General features: G+C 31.6%; 1 protein-coding gene across 7 annotated transcripts in view; it reads left to right on the top strand.

The window, feature by feature from the left end:
* NBEA (neurobeachin) overlaps positions 1-27,396 on the top strand; it is a 727,838-nt gene that overhangs the window by 256,906 nt on the left and 443,536 nt on the right. For all 7 annotated transcript variants that reach the window (XM_031960710.1, XM_031960705.1, XM_031960707.1 and 4 more), the window contains one exon: positions 17,554-17,992. In XM_031960710.1, coding sequence (XP_031816570.1) covers positions 17,554-17,992 — 439 coding nt within the window. The remainder of the gene's footprint in view (positions 1-17,553; positions 17,993-27,396) is intronic.

Below are 27,396 nucleotides of genomic sequence, written 5' to 3'. Positions count from 1 at the left end.
GCAGGAGGGCACAGCCCAGGTTAGCCTCTAATCTGCACAGTGTGGGGCTCGGCTTGGGGCCATAGAGCTTGCGCAGGGCCAATTTGTCGGGCAGAGACTGCCGGGCAGAATTCCTGTAGAATCGGTTTGCGGTCAGCTGCTAATACTCACAGCCCCACAAGAGGCTCTGGCTTGGGGCAGTGACACTTTCACCCCTTAGTCTCTAGCGTAGGACAATCGCTAACCCACACAGCCCAACTGGGCACTTTGATAGCTCAGCCAATGCTGAATCCACCTCCTGTTTGGGGAAGGGAAAACTCTCACTCAGAGTACTCCCATACCTCGGAACCAGAAACTGGTTTACATCTCCCCTGTTCTTCAGAGGAAGCTGGTAACCATGCCTAGGAGGCATACCCTAAAGGCTTTAAAATGAATAAAAAGATGAAAAGAAAGATGGACAGCTTAGCTTCTATACAGAAAAAGAGCAGGTCAGCAAACCTGAAGAGACAGCAAATAGCAAACATGCACCAGACTGTCCTCTTTTACATGATGCTCTCATAGAAGAGACCATTAAAAGTCTCAAAAGAAAGTTAGAAGATAAATGGGGAAAGGAAAGAGAAACCTTACAAGAGAGCAACAACTTCCTGAAATAAGAATTGGAAAAAGTAAAAAAATCTCAGGAAAGTAAGAATTGCGAATTGGAAAAAATAAAGAATTCACTAGAAAGTAGGATTTGTGAATTGGAAAAAATAAAGAATTCACTAGAAAGTAGGATTTGTGAATTGGAAAAGACAAAGAACTCGCAAGAAAGTAGGATCTGTGAATTGGAAAAAGAAAATAATTCACTAAAAAAAAAATTAGTGAAATGGAAAAATATTCCACAGACCAAAACAATACATTTAAAAATCAATTGACATATACAGAAAGAAGTAAAAAGCTAATGAAGAAAATAATTTTAAAAATTAGAACTGAACAAATAGAAACTAACGATTCATTGAGACAGCAAGAATCAGTTACAAAAACAAAAATGACAAACTGGAAAACCATGAATTATCTACTTGCAAAAACGACAGACTTGGAAAATAGATCTAGGAGAGATAATCTGAGGATTATTGGACTTTCTGGAAACTAAGATGAAAAAAAGAGCCTAGATACTATTTTACAAGAAATCATCAAAGAGAACTGCCCAGATGTAATAGAATCAGAAGGTAAAATAGGCATTGAAAGAATTCATCGAACACCTTCTGAAAGAAACCCTAAAATAAAAACCCCAAGGAATATTGTGGCCAAATTTCAGAACTATCAGATGAAGGAAAAAATTTTACAAGCAGCCAAAAAAAAAAAAAAAAAAAAAACGATTTAAGTACCGAGGTGCCACAATAAGGATCACCCAAGATCTGTCTGCCTCCACATTAAAGGACCGAAGGGCCTGGAATCTGATATTCCGAAAGGCAAAAGAACTTGGGATGCAGCCAAGAATAAACTACCCAGCTAAGCTGAGCATTTTCTTCCAGGGAAGAGGATGGACATTTAATGAAACAAATGAATTCCATTTGTTTCTAAGGAAAAAACCAGAACTAAACAAAAAATTTGATCTCTAACCATAGAACTCAAGCGATGCAGAAAAGGTAAAAATATCTCTTGAGAATTGTATTTCTGTTATGGATATACAAAAAGAATACATGTATAATTTGATTTTACTGATATAAAAAAGGGAAGTAGATATGGAAAAGGGATGATGGCAGAATGAGGTGGGAAGGAGGGATAAAAAGAGGGAAACCACATCCCACAAAGAGGCTAAGGAAACTTATCATATCTGAGGGAATTTAGAGAGGGGGAGGAACATTGTGTGAATCTTACTCTCATCAGAGTTGGCTGAAAGAGAAAATAATTGACATTTGTTTTAGAGAAAATTCTCTCTCGCCTCATTAAAAAAGGGGGAGAGGAAAAGGGAAAAGAAAAAGAGTAATAAGGGAAGGAAGGGGAAAAGATTCAAAGGGGGGAGAGAGGGATTCTAAAGAGGGTAAGCATCATGATACAAGTGGGGTACATAAGTTCAAAAAGGGGAAAGAGGGTTGGGGGAGGCAAGAAAAGTAAAGCATAATCTGGGGTTATTAGGATGGCAGGAAATACAGATTTAGTAATTCTAACCGAAATATGAATGGGATGAACTCCCCATAAAGAGGAGGCAGATAGCAGACTGGATCAAAGTCAGAACTCCTACAATATGTTGTTTACAAGAAACACATTTAAAGCAGGGAGATACATATAGAGTAAAGGTAAAAGGCTGGAGCAAAATCTATTATGCTTCAGGTGAAGTCAAAAAGCAGGGTAGCCATCCTTATCTCAGATCAAGCAAAAACAAAAATTGATCTAATTAAAAGAGATAAGGAAGGAAACTACATCCTGCTAAAGGGTAGCATAAACAACGAAGCAATATCAATATTAAACATATATGCACCAAGTGGTATGGCATCCAACTTCCTAAAGGAGAAGTAAAGAGAGTTGCAAGAAGAAATAGACAACAAAACTGTAATAGTGGGAAATCTCAAACTTGCACTCTCAGAATTAGACAAATCAAACTACAAAACAAATAAGAAAGAAATTAAAGAAGTAAATAGAATATTAGAAAAATTAGGTATGTTAGATCTTTGGAGAAAATTGAATGGAGATAGAAAGGAATATACTTTCTTCTCAGCAGTTCATGGAACCTATTCAAAATTTGACCATATATTAGGACATAAAGACCTCAAAATTAAATGCAAGAAAGCAGAAATAGTAAATGCTTTCTTTTCAGTTCACGATGCAATAAAAAACTACATTCAACAAAAAGTTTGGGGTAAATAGACCAAAAAGTAATTGGAAACTAAACAATCTCATCTTAAAGAATGATTGGGTGAAGCAGCAAATTATAGATACAATTAATAATTTCACTCAAGATAATGACAATGATGAGATGTCATACCAAAATTTGTGGGATGCAGCCAAAGTGGTAATAAGAGGAAATTTTATATCCTTAGAGGCTTACTTGAATAAAATGGAGAAAGAAAAGATTAATGAATTGGGCTTGCAATTAAAAAAAGACCAAATTAAAAACCCCCAATCAAATACTAAATTTGAAATTCTAAAATTAAAAGGAGAAATTAATAATATTGAAAGTAAAAAAAAAAAACTATTGAACTAATTAATAAAACTAAGAGTTGGTTCTATGAAAAAGCCAATAAAATAGATAAGCCTTTGTAAATCTGATTAGAAAAGGAGGGAGGAAATGAAATTAGTAGTCTTAAAATGAAAATGGAGAACTTTCCACTAATGAAGAGGAAATTAGAGAAATAATAAGGAGTTATTTTGCTCAACTTTATGCCAATAAATTTGATAACCTAAGTGAAATGGATGACTACCTCCAAAAAATATAGACTTCCCAGACTAACAGAGGAGGAAGTAAATTGTTGAATAGTCCCATTTCAGAAAAAGAAATAGAAACAGGCAATTAAACAACTCCCTAAGAAAAATCCCTCAGGACCAGATGGATTTTACATGTGAATTTTACCAAACATTTAAAGAACAATTGGTCCCAATGCTATAAAATTATTTGATAAAATAGGGAAATGAAGGAGTCCTATCAAATTGCTTCTATGACACAGACATGGTACTGATACCTAAACCAGGTAGGTTGAAAACAGAGAAAGAAAATTATAAATCAATCTCCTTAATGAATATTGATGCTAAAATCTTAAATAAGATATTAGCAAAAAGACTACAGAAAATCATCTCCAGGATATGTTATGATCAAGTAGGATTTATACCAGGAATGCAGGGCTGGTTCAATATTAGGAAAACTATCAATATAATTGGCCATGTTAATAACCAAATTAACAAAAACCATATGATCATCTCAGTAGATGCAGGAAAAGCATTTGACAAAATCCAACATCCATTCCTATTAAAAAACACTTGAGAGTATATGAATAAATGGACTTTTCCTTAAAATAATCAGCAGTATCTATTTAAAACCATCAGTAAGTATCATATGTAAAGGAGACAAACTGCAACCATTCCCAATAAGATCTGGAGTGAAACAAGGTTGCCCACTATCACTGTTACTATTTAATATTGCATTAGAAACGCTAGCTTTGGCAATAAGAGCTGAGAAAGAGATTAAAGGAATAAGAATAGGCAATGAGGAAACCAAATTATCACTCTTTGCCGATGACATGATGGTATGTATACTTAGAGAACCCCAGAGATTCTACTAAAAAGTTATTAGAAATAATCCACAACTTTAGCAAAGTTGCAGGATACAAAATAAACCCACATAAGTCATCAGCATTCTTATATATCACTAACAAAATCCAGCAGTCAGAGTTACAAAGAGAAATTCCATTACAAGTAACTACTGATAATATAAAATATTTAGGAATCTATCTGCCAAGGGAAAATCAGAAACTTTATGAGTAAAATTACAGACCACTTTTCACACAAATTAAGTCTGATCTAACCAATTGGAAAAATATTAAATGCTCTTGGATAGGGCAAGCAAATATAATAAAGATGACAATATTACCTAAACTAATCTATTTATTTAGCACTATATCAATCAGACTCCCAAAAAACTATTTTAATGACCTAGAAAAAATAACAACAAAATTCATATGGAAAAACAAAAGGTCAAGAATTTCAAGGGAATTAATGAAAAAAAAAAATCAACTGAAGGTGGCTTAGCTGTACCAGATCTAAAATTATATTATAGATCAGCAGTTACCAAAACCATTTGGTATTGGCTGAGGAATAGATTAGTTGATCAGTGGAATAGGTTAGGTTCAAGGGCCAAAACAGTCAACAATTATAGCAACCTAGTCTTTGACAAACCCAAAGACCCCAGCTTTTGGGATAAGAACTTACTGTTTGACAAAAATTGCTGAGAAAATTGGAAACTAATATAGCAGAAACTAGGCATTGATCCACACTTAAAACCGTACACCAAGATAAGGTCAAAATGGGTTCATGACCTAGGCATAAAGAATGAAATTATTAATAAATTAGAGGAACACAGGATAGTTTACCCTGTCTCAGACCTGTGGAAGGGGAAGGACTTTATGACCAAAGAAGAACTAGAGAACATTACTGATCACAAAATAGAAAATTTCGACTATACCAAACTGAAAAGTTTTTGTACAAACAAATCTAATGCAGATAAGATTAGAAGGGAAGCAATAAACTGGAAGAATATTTTTACAGTCAAAGGTTCTGATAAAGGCCTCATTTCCAAAATATATAGAGAATTAACTCTAATTTATGAAAATCAAGCCATTCTCCAATTGAAAAATGGTCAAAGGATATGAAAACACAATTCTCAGATGAAGAAATTGGCACTATTTCTAGTCATATGAAAAGATGCTCCAAGTCATTATTAATCAGAGAAATGCAAATTAAGACATCTGTAAGATACCACTACACACCTGTCAGATTGGCCAAGATGACAGGAAAAAATAATGATGATTGTTGGAGGGGATGCGGGAAAACTGGGACATTGATGCATTGTTGGTGGAGTTGTGAACTAATCCAACCATTCTGGAGAGTAGTTTGGAACTATGCTCAAAAAGTTATCAAACTGTGCATACCCTTTGATCCAGCAGTGTTACTACTGGGATTATATCCCAAAGAGATTATAAAGAAGGAAAGGGACCTGTATGTGCATGAATGTTTGTGGCAGCCCTTTTGTAGTGGCTAAAAACTGGAAACTGAATGGATGTCAATCAGTTGGAGAATGGCTGAATAAATTGTGGTATATGAATATTATGGAATATTACTGTTCTGTAAGAAATGACCAACAGGATGATTTCAGAAAGGCCTGGAGATACTTACACAACTGATGGTGAGTGAAATGAGCAGGACCAGAGATCATTATATACTTAACAACAATACTATATGATGACCAGTTCTGATGGACCTGGCCATCCTCAGCAATGAGATCAACCAAATCATTTCCAATGGAGCAGTAATGAACTGAACCAGCTACGCCCAGAAAAAGAACTATGGGTGATGACTAAAAAACATTACATTGAATTCCCAATCCCTATATTTATGCACACCTGCATTTTTGATTTCCTTCACAAGCTAATTGTACAATATTTCAGAGTCTGATTTTTTTTGTACAGCAAAATAACGTTTTGGTCATGTATACTTATTGTGTATCTAATTTATATTTTAATATATTTAACATCTACTGGTCATCCTGCCATCTAGAGGAGGGGGTGGGGGGGGTAAGAGGTGAAAAATTGGAACAAGAGGTTTGGCAATTGTTAATGCTGTAAAGTTACCCATGCATATAACCTGTAAATAAAAGACTATTAAATAAAAAAAAAAAAGAAAAAGAAATCTTTCCTTTCTTTTGCTTTGAATATTGAAAACTTAGTGACTAGAAGGCATGTGTATATGCATTTGTATTGTGAACCTCAATTTATCCTTAAGAACTAAACAAAATTGCTTTAAAATGATAATTTTCTTTATAATGTGAGTCTTTTCCCTTAGATATAAATACAAGATGTACATCACTCTCAAAATTTAAATTTGTGGAGGCTTTGTTTTCATAAAAGATTTGCTGTGTTTAAAGAAGAATTTTTATTTGGCATGAGGCATTAATGTTGCCCGATTGTTTTTCTCTTTGTGTCAGTAGCTATGTTTTTATATATCCAGCTAGGTGAGAAAATGAAGTCCTTACAATTTTGGTATAGAGTTCCATTTGCCCTTTACCACATTTGCTAGTTTGGGGCAAAAGATAAGTCAGTCAACAAGCAGTTGCTAAACTTAATAGGTCAGGAGTGTAACACTGGGTACAACAGAGGCAAAAATGTAGTTCCTTCAAGGAGCTTAACATTATAATGGAGAAAAAATTAGTACAATTCATTCTCTAAGAAATTCTTTAGCATTGAGTTAAAAAGTCTGAGATTAAACTAGCATTTCATTGTTTACTTCTGTAGTATGTTCCTAAATTTTCGTTTTACTGTTTTTACAGTGTGTAACTACTTCTTTAAATTATGTCATTTTTTTTTTTTTCATTTTTACTCACATTTTCAAAGTTTGGATTTCCTAGAAACGTTGATTTGAAATCCCAAGTATAGAAATGAAAAGAATAATTTGGTGATAATTCCTTCTTTTATTTTGACTTTCTTAAGGTTTTTTTTTTTTTTGCCTTTGTGAATTTATTTTAAAAATTAAATTGAGTTAAATCTTTAAAAATTATCTTAAAGAACAGTAAGAATAATTTTCAAAGTTTCCTGATTTTTATTTGCTATTATTCCTGTGAAGACATTCTGGAAAACAGCTAGTTGAGTAACTTACTAGGTTAATAAATAGTGAAAAACACTTCATAAATCATAGTAAAACAAGATATTTTTAGGAAGAAATGTGACAGATTAGGTCACCATGTAGACACCATGTCATTTACTGAATTTAAGCTCATATTTTCCCCTAAAAGTATTAGACATACTCATTAGATGCAATGAAAAACAGTAAGAAAACGAAGCATCTGGCAACCAACTGCCTGTTTCTGACAAGGTTAAGATCACTCAGACTAGTAATGTTCCTGTTTTGTATACAGACATGGTCTATTGCAACAGAAACTGATGAGAACTGTTGAAAATTTACAAGCCTACTGTCATTGTTATAACATGCACAGATGTAATCAGTTATGCTTTTGCTGCTGTTGTTGCTTAACTTCCCATTCAAATGAATTGGGTTAAACACTCAAGGTTCTTTAATATTATAAATATTTCATACATTTTTATATTTCATACTAGAAAGGTTACAGAAAGTCTTTTTTAATTGACAGCAAAATTGGAAGCACATCCTTTATAATAATTTCAAAGTCTTTAAAAACTCTAATGCATTACGATAGGTAAGAAAATCAATAAAAAATTTTGGTAGTTCTTTGCATTCTAAAATACTTTATTATTTCTGATGGAAATCTTTCTGTAAATGTTTTAGTTTAATATGTATTTATTTTCATTGAAATACTATTAACTCTTATTTTCCTGACTTGATATTATTTGTTGAATTAAGGTAATATATAATTACTATTTTTAAGTTTATATAAGCATATATTTTAAAAGTGATTTTTCAAAGTGAGATAGCTCTTACTTAGAATTTATTTTCTGTTTACTGTAACTAATATTTTTTTGCATTCTGCATTTTATATACAAAGAATTGAATTTACACATAAATATTTATATCAGTCAGTAATTATTTATTAAATACCTACTCTGTCTCAAATACTGAACTAAGCACTGGGGAATACAAAAAGAGGCAAAAAAAAAAACCCAGTTTTCTTGCCCTTAAGAAGCTTACAGTGTAATGGGGAAGACAAATATACAAGCTATATAAAGGGAAAATAGGAAATAATTAGCAGAGGAAAAACCTTAGAATTGAGAAGTTGGAATATATGGATATGGAATATATATTAGAATTAACACTCTTATTTAGAACCCACCATACTTTTAAGGTAGAGAAGATCATCTTTGTCCATAAAAAGATCTTTCCCCAAGAGTTAAAGAAATATTAAATCAAATATTTTGAGGTATCTTTATTACTAACCAATTCCTTCAATTTTTTTGATGTAACTTTAAATTCTATTCTCATGTTTTTCTTACTTTGAAAACATACTATAGTCACAAATTCTTAGATACCCTGCTAAAATAAAAGTAAGTTTCTAAAATTAAGTCTATAAATCGGCCAAATTCAGAGTAAAGGCTAATGTGGACCATATGCTCTCTAATAATTAAAGGGAAGTATGTGTGTACATAAATACTTAATTTTGCCCAACTTGTTTTGTAGACTTGTAATAGTTACAACAATGTACTTTATGTATATATGAGATAAAAATTCTAAGGAAGATAAGGAAAAGATACAGATATAAATAGAAGTGGTTTTTTTTTTTTCGTGAAATCATCAGCTAATAATATTTCATTCCAAGGTTTCAAAAAAGTTGATTTGTAGACTTGATCAATTTTAATTTTAATTTAATTTATTTATTCTGTCATTTATTTTATTTTGATTTCATTGTCTTTTTTCTGTTTATCTTACTAGGCAATGCCGTTTTGGTTTTTTGTTGTTTGTTTTTTTTTGAAAAGATGTTCTTTTATGTTGTATATTATGATACAAGAAACTCTTAATTTATTCTTGGGACATTTAGAGTATGTTTATTTACAAATTTTAATGAAATAATTTTAGTTGATTGATATTTCTAGCAGTTAGGTCCAAACATTACATCATGACTTCATAGTAATGACTGGTTTCTTTTTCTTTTCTTTTTTTAATGGTACTTTATTTTTCCACATACATGTAAAGATAGTTTTCAATATTTTTCCATCTCTCCTTCCTTCCCAAGACAGCAAGCAATCTGATATAGTCTAAATGTATTCAATTCTGTTATAAATATTTCCATAATTCTTAAGATCAAAAAGGATTTTTAAAAAGGGTAAAAACAAAAACAAAAAACAACTGTAATGTTTCTCTCAAAAATGAATTTTCTTTTGTTGGGGTTTTCTTGAGGTCTCTGGAGGCAGCCTTAGTTTCAGTTCAGTACACACGAGTACAGCCATGAGTCCATATCCTTTATTGTCTTTTTCCAAGTCTTCTTTCCCCCACCCGGTTAACTTTCTCTCTCCTTGATTCTGAGAGCTTGAGCTCCCACCTGCCTTCTCTGGCTTCTGAATTTCCCCAACTGAATCCCAGCTGAGGCTTCAAGAGCTTCTCTGTGTGTGGCCCTGAAAGGTTCTTGCTTATATGCCCCACACTTGAGTACAAACCAATTATTATATCACTAGGAAACCATTATTTGTCGTAGGATTAGATCAATGCTAAACTAGATTTAACCATTGTTTCCTCAATTCCACTTAGTACTTTGTTTCAAGTTTTGGCCCATAATATCTCCTTGTAGGATTAAATCAATCATACTGAACCAGGCTAAATTAGATAACTGTTGTCTCTATCAATTCCATTGTAAGAATCCTTTGTTTCAAGTTCAGAGTTTTGGCCCATAACAAATAACAAAGGTAGACACTATGCTTTGATCCACATTCAGTTCCCATAGTTTTCTCTCTGGATGTGGATGGCACTTTCTGTCACAAGTCTGTTGGAATTGCCTTGAATCACCTCAGTATTGAAAAGAGCCAAGTCCATCAGTTGATTATCACATTATCTTGTTGCTGTAGAGAATATTCTTTCAGTTCTACGCACTTTACTTAGCATCAGTTCATGTAAGTCTCTCCAGGCCTTTCAAAAATCATCCTGCTGATCGTTATCGTTTCTTATAAAACAATAATATTCCATTACACTCATATACCATAACTTTTTCAGCATCCACCCGGTTTCTAGGTTCTTGCCACTACAAAAAGGACTGCTACAATATTTTTGTACATGTGATTCCTTTCTCCCTTTTATAATCTCTTTGGGAAACAGACCTGGTAGAGACACTGCTGGATCAATGGATATGCACAATTTAGTTCTAAATTGCTGTGCAGAATGCTTGGATCATTACACAACTCCACCAACAATGCATTAGGGTTCTAGTTTTCCCATATCTCCTCCAAAATCCATCACTATCTTTTCTTATTATCTTAATCAATCTGAGAAGTCTAATGTGGTACCTCAGAATTGTCTTAATTTGCATTTCTGTAATCACTCGTGATTTAGAGCATTTTTTCATGTGATTAGAAATGGTTTTAATTTCTTTTTCTGAAAATTGTCTGTTCATATCCTTTGATGACTAGTTTCTTTTAAGGACTGACAGTTGTAGCACCTTTATGTCCCCAAATCTTCTTTATGAATGGATTAAGGGAACCAGTCAGAGAAAATTTATGTAGTGTTCCAGAGCTGATAGAATAACCATGAATCAAGATTTCTAACTTCATGTGATGTTCCCAAACAACTTATCCACTTGAGTGATAAAGTGGCATGGTCTTGTGAGAATGTAGCTTGTTTGAAGAGATATAGGATTCTTATTTGAGACCTGGTTTGACACTTACTATACCACCTTTCTTCCTGCTTCCTCAGGTATATTTTTGAACCTTAATTTCTCCAATTGTCAAGTGGAGTAAGTGTTTTATAAACAGAAGATTTGTGCAATTGTGAGGACTTGTTAGTATTTTTATTTATAGAAATCACAAAAATGAGAATGAGAATTTTTCTTTTTCCATATCTAAAGTTTAGTCACTGAACAGATGCTATTTATTATTCACTATGTCCATTGTGAACTGGATGTGATGAGATAAGTTGTCTCAAGTGAAAGACATGATAGAAATATGTTTAGGTGTATTTTTTTTATTTTATTTCTTATGCCAAGGGATAGTCTTTTTTTTTGTTGTTGTTGTTCTAATAAAGGAAGTATTAGCTATTTAGAAGTTATTTTTTCATATTTCAGTTCTTCAATATAAGATTTTTAAGTTACAGTATTTGATGCTGTAATATCAGGAAGTAGGTGGTTTGGGATGTTGCTGGGTTTTTTTTGTTGTTTTTTTACTTTAGGAAGAGTACTTTAAAGAAATGAAAAATAGTAAATAAATTTATATGCCTTTTAGTTGAATATGGACAAAGAAGTTTATAAGCTGCTTTTTCTTGATTTTAATCATAAAGTGTTTTCTTATGCAATTGTCATAATATTGTAATAAGACACAAACCTAGAATCTGTGCGAAAGGGTAAAAGTTAAGGATGAAAATAGAATTTGTTTTTCCTCTTCTCGTCATTATTAGAGCCTTTTCAATCCCATATTTCTTTTCATAAGGAGTTTTTAAATTTTAAAGTATGATGTTTTTCTTCTTAGTCTAGTGAAATATGGAAGCCTTTTCAGAAAAATGCAAAGAATTCTAAAATAAAATTATTTTGTATGCATCAATGAATAAATGATAGTATATGAATTGATTTGATATAAAATTATACAAATTCTTATATAACTAGAGACTGAGTAAAATCAAGTAGATTTTCTAATTAAAATAAATGAGTAAGTTAAATGAATTTAATTTTGTCTTTCCTTTTCTTTCATTTTTAATTAGAAATTTGTTTTTGTTTTGGTAATTCATTTTGGCTACATATAGACATGATTATCATGATTGAACATAAGCATTGAAGTGTAACTATGCCCCTTCTCTCTCTCTCAATGACTTAATTATTACTTTCTATAGTGTTAAACTAATTCATTCCTTAAAATGCCCTGCAACTCTGGAATCATTGTTTTCTGTGTCAATGAAGAGGGGTGCGAAGCAGAGATTTTGGCATCAGTAACAGCAAATACACCCTGCATCAATATTGTTGTTCCAGTAATCATTCTTACTCAGATTTTCACCCATTCTAATTACTTAAAACTTATTTCTCTATGTTTCTTTGCTTTACAAGAGAAAAAAAAAAGTTGAATTGTTGCTGTTGCCACTCTTTCTTCCTTTCAGTGTTGTCACTGTTGCTTCTTTCTTTCAACCTCCTTACCTCTCTTTTTTTCTCTTTTTTTTTAGCCTTTCTGATACCATATTCTCATAATTAGTTTGATCACCTACCTTACTACCCAAAGCCCCAAATGCTGTAATTTAGAAAATTAGATTTCTATCAAAATACATTTACTGATGATTCTATACTTTTTTAGCTTTGGTGATGGAATTGAGGTAGGAGTAGCTTAATAATTGTCACCAAGATTGTATATCTATTGATTTTATGCTGTCAATCATTTCATGGATGCTAAAAGCTGTGTCAAATTACTGTTTTTTTTTTTTAAATAATTACTATATCTAGGTGAACCATATCTATTAAAGAAACCAGCTATTTATGGGACAAATTACAAAAAAAAAAATTGTCCTTAGCAAATTTTGGCCAAATTTTTTTGTTTTTTATCTTAATTGTGAAATGTAGTTGTAAGATAATAAGATGATTTATGTTTTAATTTTTTTCATATTTTATTTTCCCCAATTATGTGTTAAACAAATTTTAAACTTTTTTTTTTAAGTTTTGGGGTCCAAAAACAATCCGATTTCATACATGTGCAATCATGTAAAACATATCCGTGTTAGTAATGTTGTACAAGATTTGTACAAGAACAAAAAGAAGGAAAGAAAGAAAGTATGAATTAGTGTGCTTTAGTTTGTGTTGATTCAATATCAGTTATTTCTCTTGCGATAGATAGCCTGCTTCATCATGAGGTCTTTAGGATTGTCTTGAATCATTGTATGGCTGAGAATAGCTAAGTTATTCACAATTCTTCATTATACAATATTGCTTTCTACTGTGCACAGTATTCTCCTCATTCTCTCACTTTATTTGCAAGTCTTCACAGGTTTTTCTGAAATTATTCTGCTTGTCATTTCTTTTAGCACAGTAATATTCTGTCATAATCATGTACCACAGCTTGTTCAGCTATGGATATCCCCTTGATTTCCAATTCTTAACCACCAGAAAAAGAGCTACTATGAATGTTTTTGTACAGATATGTACTTTTCCCTTTTTAAAAAATATCTCTTTGAGATACAGAGCTAGCAATGGTATTGTTGGATCAAAAGTTATGCACAATTGTACAGCCCTTTGGTCAGAGTTCTAAATTGCTTTCTAGAATGGTTGGATCAGTTCACAACTCCACTAAATTGCATTAGTGTCCCAGTTTTCCTATATTCCCTTCCAAGATATATCATTTTCCTTCTTTGTCATATTAGTCATTCTGACAGGGTGAGTCAGTTTTATTTTAATTTTCATATCTCTAATCAGTAATGATTTAGAGCATTTTTCATATAACTATAGACAGCTTTGATTTCTTCATATGAAAATTGCCTGTTCATAACCTTGGATTATTTATCAATTAGGAAGTGATAAACAAGTACTTATTAAGTACATCTATATGCTAGCCATTGAGCTATAAACTGTAGAACAAATGAAGATAATCTGAAAAGGGAAAACATTAACATTGGAGGGGGTGGAGAAGTGGAACGAACAGTCATTGCCTCTGGAAAAAGGTTGGTTTTTAACCTAACTTTTGATAAAAGCCAAGGATACTTACAGATATAGGGATAAGAGGGCAAAGAATTGCAGGCAGAGAGGACAGCGAAGGCAAATGCACAGAGAGGAGAGACAATGTCATATTGAAGGAAACATAGTCTAAATAGTTGTAAATATGTAGAAGAAGGTAAAGTTTAACAAGGCTGGAAATGTATGATAAAAAACCTAGTTTATGAAGAGTTTTAATGCCAAACAAAAGTTTTTATTTGGCCTTAGAGGGAAAAAAAAAAGGCATTTGAACTCTTTGACCGAAGTGGTGATATGGTCAGACTTATGTTTTAGAAAAACTATCTTGGAAGTTTAGTGTAGGATGAATTAGATTGATAAGGAAAACAGAAGTTTTTTGCAGTAGTCCTGGTAAGTGGTGATGAAGTTCTGAAGGTATGGAATAGCTGTATGAGTAGTGAGAATATTAGATGTTGTGAAGAGAGAAATGACAATTTGTCAATGGAATGGCTATGTGTAATGACTAAGGAATAGAGAATGACACCAAGATTGTAGTTCTGAGTGACCAGAAGATGATGGTAACTTAGAGAGTGATAGTGAATTTCAAAAGGAGAGGGTTTTTGGGAAAAGGTGAGTTCTCTTTTAAACATACTGAGTTTGAAATACTTACTCAACATTCAGTTTCATGTGTTCAAGAAGAATTTGGAGATATATAACTATAGTTCAATCAAGACATTGTGGCAGCTGATATTGCTTTATGATTTATATACATAGAGATGATAACTGAAACCATGGCAGCTGATATTATCAAGAAAATAGAATAGAATGAAGAGTCTAAGAACAGAGACTTAGGCTTTATAAATTTGAAAATATTTTCTATATCTTTGAGAACTACTATTTGAGTAATACAGAATTAAGCACAGGCTTATAAAGTACTCTGCTGGGCATTCCCTGACAAAGTAACCTTCAATCATTGACAATTTCTTTTTAACTTTGACTGTCTAGCAATTTTAATTTATTATTTTCTAATTTATGGCCAATTTGATTAGAATGTTGAATTGCAAAAGGGGGATAATTTGTAAAAAATTTAGAGAAGTAGGTTGAAAATGAGAAGCAATAGTGGGATGATAGCTTGAGAGTATGAGAAGATTAAACAAAAAAAAAAAATTAAGATTTATTTTAGAAAACAAGGGAGACATAGTCATGTTTTTGGTCCATGGGAAAGGACATAGTTGATAAGCAAAAATGGGAGATAAGAAAGAAAATATAAGGGACGAGTTCTCAAATCTTTGGAGATAATAATAGGAATGAAACAAACAGAGGGTTTAAGTTTTGGTAGAAAGAACTGTACCTCTTCGTCAGTGAAGGGACCAAAGGAAGACCAAATAAGAGATTATTTTAAGAATTTTTGACATATATAGTTGGCATTGAAGAAGTAGATCAAATTTCTCTCTTTTTAGTGAAATAAGAAGCAAGATTCTGCTAGGAGAACACTAGCCTTCTCATTTTATGTGTTTTCTCTCTCCCTTTCCACTCCTTTCCTCCTGCTCTTGTTGGATTATGAACTTCTTTAGGCCATAAACTATTTTATGCCTTTTTTTTTTTTTTAATCCTTAGAGTTTAGGATAGTGCCTGGCATTTAATAGGTGCTTATTAAATATTTATTGATTCTTAACATTCTTTTTATTTTAAAAACATTTTTATTCATTCATTCATTTTTTTATATGTTTGTTTTGTTGAGGCAATTGGGGTTAAGTGACTTGCCCAGGGTCACACAGCCAGGAAGTGTTATTAAGTGTCTGAGGTCAGTTGTGAACTCAGGTCCTCCTGACTTCAGGGCTGGTGCTCTATCCACTACACCAACTAGCTGCCCCTCTGACATTCTTTTAAAAGGAGAAATAACCATTATAGAGAATGTATAAGAGCACCTCCTGTAAAAGTATACATGTGAGTATGTGAGGATCTAAGTCTTCTTGGATAAATGTAAATTTAAGAAGTTAATCCCTAACTTAGACTAAAGAGCCTTGGATCCAGTGTCAAAGATCCTGGAGTCCTGGCACTAGCATTTATTACCTGTGTGATGTGGACAAGCAATTTAACCTCTCCATTTCTCAGTTATTTCATCTTTTAAATCATGGGGTTGGATTAGAACAGCTTCAAGCTTCCTTCCAACTCTAAAGTCATGATCTATTTCATAAAAAGTATTTGTTACATATATTTCCATATCCTTATCTGTGGGTGGTCTTCCCAAAAGTATATAAATTTAATAACGGAAATCTTGCAAATTGGAGTTTACTGAGTAGATTTCCTTTCGAAGGACCATGCTTTAAACCGAGATCACTGCCTCTCATTGTTTGGCTTACAGTAGGTCCCAGACCAGCCTCACTTGATCATTGTTTAGGTTCTGATGGCTGAGTGAGAGTAAATAATAATTGTTTCTGATTTGGCTGGAAACCCTGAGTGTCTTCCCACTGAGGTTGATTTTTTTTGGTTGACTAGGTAGAAAGAGGCTATTCTTTGGCTCATTTAATTATTTATCTTTAATTACTGAATGGATTTTGCCTCAGAGAAAATACCTTAGCTTAAAAAGGACTAGGTCTTCCAGTGTACTGGAGATATTTCCATTTGTCCTAATGTGTATCTTGCCACTGATTCACTGATTCTAGACTGATCTGGAGGAGAGATGACTGCACAACTCTGCCTCATTTAAATCCAATTCACGTGCAAGTCATCTCATCACCCTCCTGATGTTGTTAGTTTTCTTCCAGAAGAAAAGACAAACATTAACTAATTTATGGATTCATATTTCTCATTCCACCTACTTCTAATCCAGTATAAACATTTTTAAACTTATAAATGTAAGTTTATTGTTATATAAGTTTTAATATCTTAAACAGGCACTTTTATTACATTTGAATGTTTTTTTTCATATCTCTCACATGGTTAGGTTTTTAAAGAAGTTATAACTTGATAGGTTTTTAAATTTTAGCAAAATATCAGGAATTCAGCTGTAATTGTGATAGTAAAGTAACTAATAATCAAAGAAAACATTAACATATTAAATTCTAATAAGCTGTTATTAAAAAGTATCATAAATGACATTTCCTAATGCTTTTTTAAAGTATTGATTTTCTTGTCCAGCTGATGTGCCAAATGAGTATTTCCTATATAATTGAATATTTATCACATGGAATATTTTTATATTTTTAAAAGTAATTTATAACCATATATTATTGTTATTTGGCACTTAGTACATTTTTTGACTCATTGTTATTTAATAATCAGCAATGTTATAAAAAAATTTTAAAAACTGATTCTGATGAAGAAAAAGGCCCATAGCATAATCTATATTATTGACATTTTCTCCATCACTTTCTTAAGTTTAAACAATGGAAGCAATCATGCTTCCCTTGCAATATTTGCAAATTCCCAAGATACAAGTTTTTACATTGAAAATGTAATGGTCAGCTTTCAGGAGTTGTTTTGAGATATCTCCTACTTCATTGTAATGTGCGAAGTATAAAAATATTCAAATTTATATAAATCACTGGTATAATTTATTTAATTTATTAAACATTTTATACCCTCTTCTTTGAATACAGAAACTCCAGCTACATTTCAGGATAACATGAAAGAAAAAGACACACCAACCCCTGGTGAAGAGATTCAGCTGGAAAGTTCAATTCCTCATACAGATTCAGGAATTGGAGAGGAACAGATACCTAGCATCTTGAATGGAGCAGAACTAGAGCCTAGTGCAGGTCCTGATGCCATGAGTGAATTATTGTCTACTTTGTCTTCTGAGGTGAAAAAATCACAAGAAAGCTTAACTGAGAGCCCTAATGAAATGCTCAAGCCTGCACCATCCATATCTAGCATCAGCCAAACCAAAGGCATTAATGTCAAGGAAATACTAAAAAGCCTTGTAGCTGCCCCTGTCGAAATTCCAGAATGTGGTCCTGACCCTATCCCTTACCCAGATCCTGCATTGAAGAGGGAAACCCATGCTATTCTTCCTATGCAGTTTCATTCCTTTGACAGGTATGTACTGAGCTTATTATTCATATTATTATAAGTATATATGTGTAATTAAATCATTAAACCTTCAAAAATATTTGGAATCTGATATTTAAATGATAATTAATTAGAAATTAAGTCTAATAGTGTTTTGTAATTACATAATTCAGAGCATTATAATTGAATTGAGGCCATCAAATTGAGAGAACCAACTTGATTCATTTTAGAATTTCATTGAAAGCAATTTTATAATTTAATAAGTTTTTATTTATTATATGCTTAAAGAATACAAGCCAGTATGATTTGAGTGGAAAATACTGAACTGGGCAGGAAACTTAGATTTTATATTAGCTTCCTCTGATTTATGCTTTTACTCAGACAACAGTCCTGGGCCCCGCTTCCTCACCTGTAAAATGAACAATGTGATATGCAGTCTAGTTTCTAACATTCATAGATTTTATGAAAATATTATAGTAGACAACTACCCAGATATTTACAGATTACATTTCAAGTTTAAATGCTCAAATGTGAATTCACACAAGTAAAGAGGAAGCAGAAGCTTGTGTGATCATTTTTCTCATGTAGATATGCTTCATAGAAATATAAATTTCATTGTAAGGTATAAGATTATTTTTTGCCAGATTTCTAAAACACCTAAGGAAAACGAAAAAAAACTCAAGTAACTAGATTAGAAAATTCTTAAGAATTGACAATGTGTTGAAATGATTCAAGAGTATTTATAGTTTTATTCAGAAGGAAAACATCTTTCTCTAAACTCATGGAAAATAAAAGGAAATATTTAATTCATGAAAATGAAATAAGAATTTTGACCTGATATAACTTTCCATTTCAGTAATCTAAGAGAATGCATGTGTAGAGGAAAATCTTAAAAAAAAAAAAAAAAAAAGTTATACTGTAAAATACTTTACACTAAATTCTAGCATGAATGATATAGATTTACAAGAATTAAAAAATGTATCAGATTGGCATGTGAACAAATCTTTATCACTGAAGTTTGAAAGTACTTTTTTATTCAAAGAAATAAAATGTTTGAAAGTGACTAGTTTAAATGGGAATTGATTTATTTCTTTTGGTGAGGGGAAAAAAAGTGATCCAAGAATTAATAAAATGACATTGAAAATGTAGAAAGAATAGAAAACCATAATTATATACCAATAAATCTTATTTCAGATAGATTTAGAAACTTATTTTAAGAAAGTTAATTCTCTTCTAAATTTCATAGTAAATTTCTATTTTAGCCTGCTTATTGAGAAAACTATACTTTTCTGCTTGTCAACTGATATATAATGATTTGAGAAAAATATTTTGTTACAATTTTTTTTATAAAATATCACACAAATATATGTAATGTTTATGTAAACAGTGATTTTGGCAAATATTTTGTGAGGATAGATTATATGTTGTCCTTTGTGATTTCACATTTTTATTTCATATATTTTAAAAGAAATGATTTAGGGAACAAGGAAATTCTATCTTGTTAACTTTTCTTGGCATGTTGATGTTTTGTTTTTATGTTAATTTTGAAAACAATGTTAATCACTTAGCAAAATGTACAAAGAATAACTGGACTTGTAAAAACTAAGAATTTTAAGACAATGCATGTTAGTTAAAATTGATTTTGTTGGATAACATGATGAATATTGAAAAGAAATTATATTTTTTTAAGGAGAAAGTATCTTAATAGTTACAAATTTGAGTTTGGATTGATGATAACAACTCTAGTATCCTAGTAATTTAGTATACAGTTGTTGCTTTTTTTAAACTTTAAATCAGGAATATGATAAAACGATGACATGTCTTTTCAAAATGTAGTATATATTTCCATGAAAATAAAAAAAAAGCCATTATTTTTAAACTTTTATATAATGGTTTGTTTTAAAAATCATCATCATGGGCTAAAATTTTCATAAAAGGCTGCCATGTCAAGGGTTATTGAAATTCTTTTAAGAGAAGCCAAATCAAATATAGAATAAGCAGGAATATATTTCTAATTTGTTACATATTTTTATATGGATTTCAGTTAGAATAATTTTATGTCCTAATTTCATCCTGACTAAAGATTAAGATTTCACTAAACAGTTCTCAGTAATAACGAGTTTTTTAAAAATCACAAAACTTTTATGTTTTTCCAAGTAACACCTAGAAATATGTAAAGGAGTGCATTTGTTTTTTAAAATGTGCAAGTAGGAGTGATGTAGCAGAGTACAAAGCATTTTCTAAGTCATATTAGGAAGAGGGAATGTATAGTTAATATATGCAGGAGCTGAAGTACTATCAAATGTAAATGATGAGGTGATATTGATGAAAGGAATGGATTGAGGTCTCGGGGGGCGCTGATGAAGGATTGAACAGAAGCGGCCTTGCTCTGCACGTAACTCAAGTCTGTCGTCTTCATTGCTCAAAGCCATAATGGGAGGTGGCAGTCTGAAATGAGTTGCCACGGCAAAGAGTATTATTTTTGAAATGCTTTCACACAAATCACTAGGCCCTGCATACAACTTAGTTTCATGCTTTAATGTCATCAGGAGGCACAAATTGGTGTGTCTAATTGTTTGCCACCTGCCAGCAAAATGAGCTGCCAGCCAGCCAGACGGGTTTGATTGTCTGTCAGCCATTCAATAGATTGAGAGTGACAACATCAAAAATTTCACTTCAAACTCTGAAGCTCTGAGCAGCTTTTCAGAGACCTCTTCCCCACAAGTGCTTCTGGACAACTGCATTTTTCAATTAGATTTCAGTATATTGCTGCCTTCTGCCTCATCTGTCTTAAGGTAGATGTAATTACATTATGAGCTATATAAACAGATTTGAGACACTAGAGTCTGAAATCTAAGTTATGACATGTCTTTTGACGTCAGATTGAATTCCTTGAAAATAGGATTTAAGAGGTGAAGGATTTTAGAACCAAATTTCTGAATTGTACTAGTTTGATACAGAGAATTATAATACAGCTGACCCTGCTAATAATCCATTTTTCATTCTTATCTTCATTTGGAATATATGAAATAACTTGTCTATTCCAAGAACATGAATTGTATTTCATAATATTATTTGAAAATCCCTATGGAAAGCACTCAGGACGTTACTTTAAAAAAAAGAATAGTTTTTCCAGCTCTGCTGAAAAGTTTATTTCAGCTTCCATATATTGTTATCAGTCTTGTTTTCTGGGGCAAAACAATTATAATTCCACCTCCATATGGTAGCTCTTAAACTATTGGAAGATAGCTGTAAGTCTTATCTTCACCAGGATAAAAAAACATTATTTGTGTTCTTTCCCAAAGTGTTTTCAAAATTGAGTGTTTACTTTTTTCACTGTTTTATAGTTTACAGAAGTAATTGTTTTTATGTGATGCTTTTCCAAATGATTTCATTTTCAGATTTTATTTACTTACAAGTTATGTATTTGGGGATTGTTATAAATGATTCTTGTATATTTTTATTTTTCTCAGAATGAGCCATTCAAATTTGTATACTTTTGAATATATTGATTATACACTGATATAACATGAAAATTTACTAAATGAAAGGCACTGAAAGTACTGTCACCTACTTTTAATTTTATGTGTATGTATAAAGTAAATGCAATTTAGAAATTATTGAATTTTAACAAAATGTTGATTCATATAAATAAAGTTTACATGAAAGCTTTATTCTATCAAATTACAGAATTGTCTTAAAGTGAAGAAAAATTTCATCATTAAATAAGTTTATTTAATTTCCATATTGATTTAAGTGTTAGAAAATATTATAATTAAGTAATTATGTTTTAGCTTCTATTATCACTCACATATCAACATATGAAACATGAGATGAAAGGTATATGTTTTTCCAAAGTTGATATTTTAGGTATATATCTTTCCTTTAAACTAAAATTTCAGTTGAAATTGAATGCTTTTTCCTGATCATAATAAAGCTGTTATTTAGATAATTTTCATCTTCTGAGAATATACACATAGGCTTTTTTCCCCCCTTGGCTCTCGTTCCCTTCAGCTTTAGGCCAGATGATGAAAATATTTATTTGTTATTTCATTGCTAAAATGAGTAAGAAAGAAGTGCCCTATCACTGAAAGATTATAACTCTTTTTTCCATCTGTCTTTATAGTCGAAACATAGAACATTGGAGTAGAAAGGAAGTTGAAGTTCCTTTGATTAATAAAGTATTTAAGCCTCTTTTATTTTTAAAATACTATCTAGGTTTAAAGAATCATTTGTCATTATTAATAAGTAAAAAAGTAATAAATGTATTTTTGTTAATAACTTCTGAGGTTATTATTCACGGTAAAGTAATTTATTATGTCTACTTTATTCCATTTTAATTCTAATCAACTGACAATCTCTTCTATAATTAAGCTGAAAGTAAAAAAATGTGTACTCATTTTTAAGCAGTTTTGCTTTTTATTGTGCCTAAAAAAATTAACACAAGAATAAGTTGAGACATCTTGTAATCCTTTCACTTTGAAAACTCTTAAGTGTGGGATCATTGCCTAGAATCTCTAATATTATTTGAAGACTAAAGAATTCATCCCCAAAAAAGACTAAAAAGAATTAGTTCTAAAACTAATATTTTCTATTGTAAAGCATTTTATATTAATTTTAGCTTAGCATATACATGGATTAGATAATTGTTTCTTCTAATGTGTTGTGTAGTATCTATCACTAAAGCAGTCTCTGTCTTTAGACATACTATTTTGCTGGATATTGTCTTTTACAGTCATTTCTTCTAACACAAAATCCTAACTGCATATTTAATAGATAATGATTTCACTTGAAATGTTTGCCTTTTTATGTTGGCACAGTGGTTGACACCATCCTTGAGTAACTAAAACTGGAATAAAACAAATAATATTGAATGATTAAAGTATTGGAGGTAGTGAAAAGTGGGAAATGCCTCTGTCATTTAAGTTACAATATAATTCTGTCCATTTTTGGGGCAATTTACTGGAAATTCAGCTTAGTACTCTACTCCAGCATATTTTCATTTTATAGAGGAAAGCCAGAGTTCATGTGATTTGTCCAAGGTAAAACAATGGAACAATTAGAATCCAGAATTAGAATCCAGGTCTTTTTGACTCTCTGCCTACTGGTCTTTCTAACATTCTTGTTTGCTCCAAGAAGCAAAGTTTTATTAAATGTCATTATAAATATCTTTAATTTAATGATTATAATTTTTTTTTATAGAATTGAGTGTATTCAGTTAGTTAACCTGAAACTAAGAATTTTCCACAATTCTATGATATTTAGCTCTCTTATTCTGTCTATATTTGCAGAAACAGAATTATAGAATTTGAGAGTAACTTGGCAGTCAACAATTTTAATCCATACATGGGAAAAATTCCTTCATTAATATATATACGTTGTTATTAAGTTTTTGGTTGAAGATGTCCTCGGAGGACATCTTTCAAAGCAGTCCATTCTACTTTTGGACATTTCTAAGAGAAGCTTTCTTGATATCAATCCTAAATTCAGGGCCTGAAGACTTAAATTTATCATGAAGGTGCAGATAATTGTAGGAAAAACAGAATAGCAGTCTGACCACCACTATAGTTGTGTATACATTATTTCCTCATAGTCAATGTCAATTTTTGCTTTCTCTACTAGTATGCTACATATCTTTGCTTCCTCCTCAAGTTGGTGCAACTATCACTTGAGGGCTTTGTTTGATCAGACATAAGAAGCACAACATCTGGTGCCAAAATAGTAGAAGGTATGGGAATATGGCAGAGCATAAAGACAGAAGGAACCTAGTTCCCTGGCAGATATACTCCATTGAAGCACCAGAAAGATAATATATAAATAAATAAGCTATAAATCCCTTCTTCAATCTTAGGATGGCACCAAAACAGCCAGACTTATAGAAGCCTGTGTTGAATATGCAGAAGACAAAATGCAAATCATCCTAGTCCTAGAGCTAGAGATATAGCCAAATAAGCACCTAGCACAATAACATCTAGAGGCATGACTCAGGATCCTCATACAGTCTCTATGAGACAGAGCCAAATAAACAGAATTTTATTAAGATGCACGTAGAGGATTAAAATGTGCAGAGTATTAACATTTATATAATAAAATATTTTAAAGTACTTTGTGGGAAGGAAAAAAAATAACTTTTTCGATTGAGAGAATTTTCTCCTAAACAAAGCACTTTTATTTTTATATCAGGAACTTATACACTAATTTGTTATAAATCGTCTTTGGTTAATTGTAACTTGTTTATCCCCTATGACAACCCCATCACAGAAAGTTAAGCAAAAATCAGTAGAAATAGCCTCTTTGATGTGACAGCAATTGCAAATAATGTTTTATAAGAAATATTTTTAAAGTTAGTTATTTATTTCAGAGTAAGAATTGTTAGACAATGGCCAAATAAAAACAACCATGCTCCTAGTTGTAGGGAGTAACTAATAGGGACTCCATGGCTTCAGTGTCATTCTCATTTTCCTCAGCTGTAGTTGGAACTCTTGAAAAGGATCTCTTGGTTTACCATGTTTTTCCCTAAGCCCTCTTCTGTAATCACAAGTAGAATTCTGTCACTCTTCATTGCCACTTCTATCATTTTTTCCTCTTGGTACATTCAAAAGTGCTAACATTTGTTCTATGACCCCAATGTTCATTACCTTTTTGAACAAATCTCTTCTGCTTATTTGGATTTATTGGCTGTAAATTAACCTTTTTATGGCTTTTATTATTTCTTCTTTCATATGAGGAAATAGATACTCCTAATAACAGGTTAATTTTTAATCTCCATGAAGAATTCCAGTTTGACCTGGCAGATAGATAACATTTGTCCAGCCTTTGTGTAGGCAGCTTAGTGCTAAATGACAACAGGAGGCAAGACTGGACCATTCTTAAAGAAGGCAGAACCTGGTCTTACAGAGTAAACTCAGGATCAAGCAAAATCTATTCACATTATCCAGAAATGTGGAAGTAAAAGTTTGTCTGAAATAAAAGCTTCTCATCCAGAAACTGAAGCTTTCTATTAATAAATAGAAAGAACAAAATAAAAACCAAAATATGGAACACAATCGAAAATCTCTTGAACTGAGAGGATCCCAAGGAATAAACATAGAAGAAAAGAATAAATGCCACATAAATCAAAGTCTAAGAGAAGACTGATTATAAAGACTAGAAGAGAACCTAGAAAAATGAAACAAGAGAAAAAGCATGAACTAGCTAGAGATTTAAAAAATAATGGCAAAGGGAATTATTAATACCTTAGATCAAAGAGTGTTAAACCTTACAAAAGAATTGAACTACCTGAAAATTATAATGGTGAAAACAAAATATAACTCCATAAGAAAATTTTAAAACAAAATTATAAGACTGAAAAAAGAGAAGAAAATACAGAATATAAAGTATCAATAAATGGCATGAAATAGAGGGCAAGGAGAAGTAATCTAAGTTGGTTGAGTATCATTTCCTCCCTACCCCTGCATTAGATGACATATTTCTAGAATTTATTAATGAAAACTTCCTAGATGTTTTAGAATCTGAAGTCAGAATGAAAATAGAATCTCTCACTCACTGAAAGAAATCCTCATGTGAAAATTCCTAGGAATGTCAGAACCAAAATGAAAAGCTTCCAAGTCTTAGGGAAAAAAAAAAAGTTTTTTTCCCCCAAACCAAAGAGCTAATAAGTATCACCCCAAAATTTCATTGTTGCTACAAAGAGAGAGGAAGAAGATCCAAAGATAAAAAGATCCAAAAGATAAAAGTGTTCCTGTTTAGTCTTTTTTCAGTCATATTTGACTTTTTTTTTTCTTTTTTTTTTTTTTAAACCCCATTTGGAACCATTATCTTGTCAAAGATACTGGAGGGGTTAGATATTTCTTTTGCTCGTTTTACAAATGAGGAACTGAGGTAAACAGGCTTAAATAATTTGCCCAGGATTTCACAGTTAATAGATATCTGAGGCTAGATTTAAACCCAAGAATATGAGTCTTCCTGATTGCAGGCCCAGCATTCTATCCACTGAGCCACTTGGCTTTCTTTAAAAAAAAGAAGAAGCAATGAAGCTTAAAACCAAAAATATTCTTTCCAGCAAAACTCAATATGTTTCTACAGGAAATGGGAGAGAAGGAGAGAGAAATTGATCTTTCATGAAATATAGGATTTCTGAGTATTCTTGGATAAAAGACCAAAACTGTATAAATGCAGGAGATGGGAAAAACACAGAAAGGTACACACATTCATTCAGTTGAAATGGAGCATGTGAAGATGAATTGTCCTTTCAGAGACTTAGGATTCTCAAAGATCATCAAGAAAGTTAATAAGTTAGGAAGAGGACTTGGGGATGATTTATTCTGTTTTGATAATCTTAAGAGAAGGAAAGTAGAAAACTAGGGATTAAACAAAAATTAGAATTTGTAGACCCCTGGAAATTACTAAATGGAAATAGAAAGTAGTCTAAATATGTTTTAGTTGAGTATGACACTTTTAGGGACAATTGGGTCATAGTCGATGGAAGGCTGGGCTTAGTGTCAGATCCAAGTTCAAATCCAACTTCCAGAATACTTCACAATTGTATGAAGTTGGTCAGGATGCTTAATGTCTATTTTGCTCAGTTTTCTAAACTGTAAAATGAGGATAACACCTACCTTAAATGGCTGTTATAAGTTTCAAATGAAGCAATACTTATAAAAAGCACTTAGTGCAATATCTGGCATCTAGTAGATGCTCTATAAATGCTCATTCCCTTCCCCCTCTCCTCCTTTACAAAAATACCCGACTATATATTGACTTATAAAAACCTCACAGAAATGCAAAAATGTATTAAACATATCCTTGATTAGTCATATTAAAATAAAAGTTCTATTCAATAGAGTTTTTGAAGAAAAAATTTAAACTAATTAGAGACAATAACTTATTCCTAAAGAATTGATGGATCAAAGAACAAATTATAAAAATGGTAAAATAATTTTCAAATAAAATGATAATAATGAGACAATATAATAAAAAATTTGGAATACAGTTAAACCTGTTCTTAGGGGATAATTCATATCTACATGTTTTCATCAACAAAACTTAAAAGAAATACATGAATTTAGCATGTAATTTAAAAAAATGACAGCTTCAAAAGGCAACAAATCAAAACTCCTCCAACTTGAAATAAACTTAGAAATTCTGGGATTCAAAAGAGATTAATAAAATTGAAAATAAAAACAATCATCAAATGAATAACCAAAACAATTATCTAGTATGTTTTGGCCAAGACTAATAAAAAAAAGCAGTAATATCTAATTTTATTTAAAAAGAAAAGGAAGAGAAAGGTAAGGAAAAGAATAAGGAAAGAAATAAGCATTTATATAGGGCCAGTGAACTATGAGGCACTGTGTTGTTACAAATATTTTCTCATTTTGCTTATTTGAGGAAACTCAATTTTTTAAAATTAAAAAAATTATAAAAGAATC

This window comes from Sarcophilus harrisii, chromosome 3 (assembly GCF_902635505.1).
Source record: "Sarcophilus harrisii chromosome 3, mSarHar1.11, whole genome shotgun sequence".
NCBI lineage: Eukaryota > Metazoa > Chordata > Mammalia > Dasyuromorphia > Dasyuridae > Sarcophilus > Sarcophilus harrisii.
This window is presented reverse-complemented; position numbering and strand designations above follow the sequence as displayed.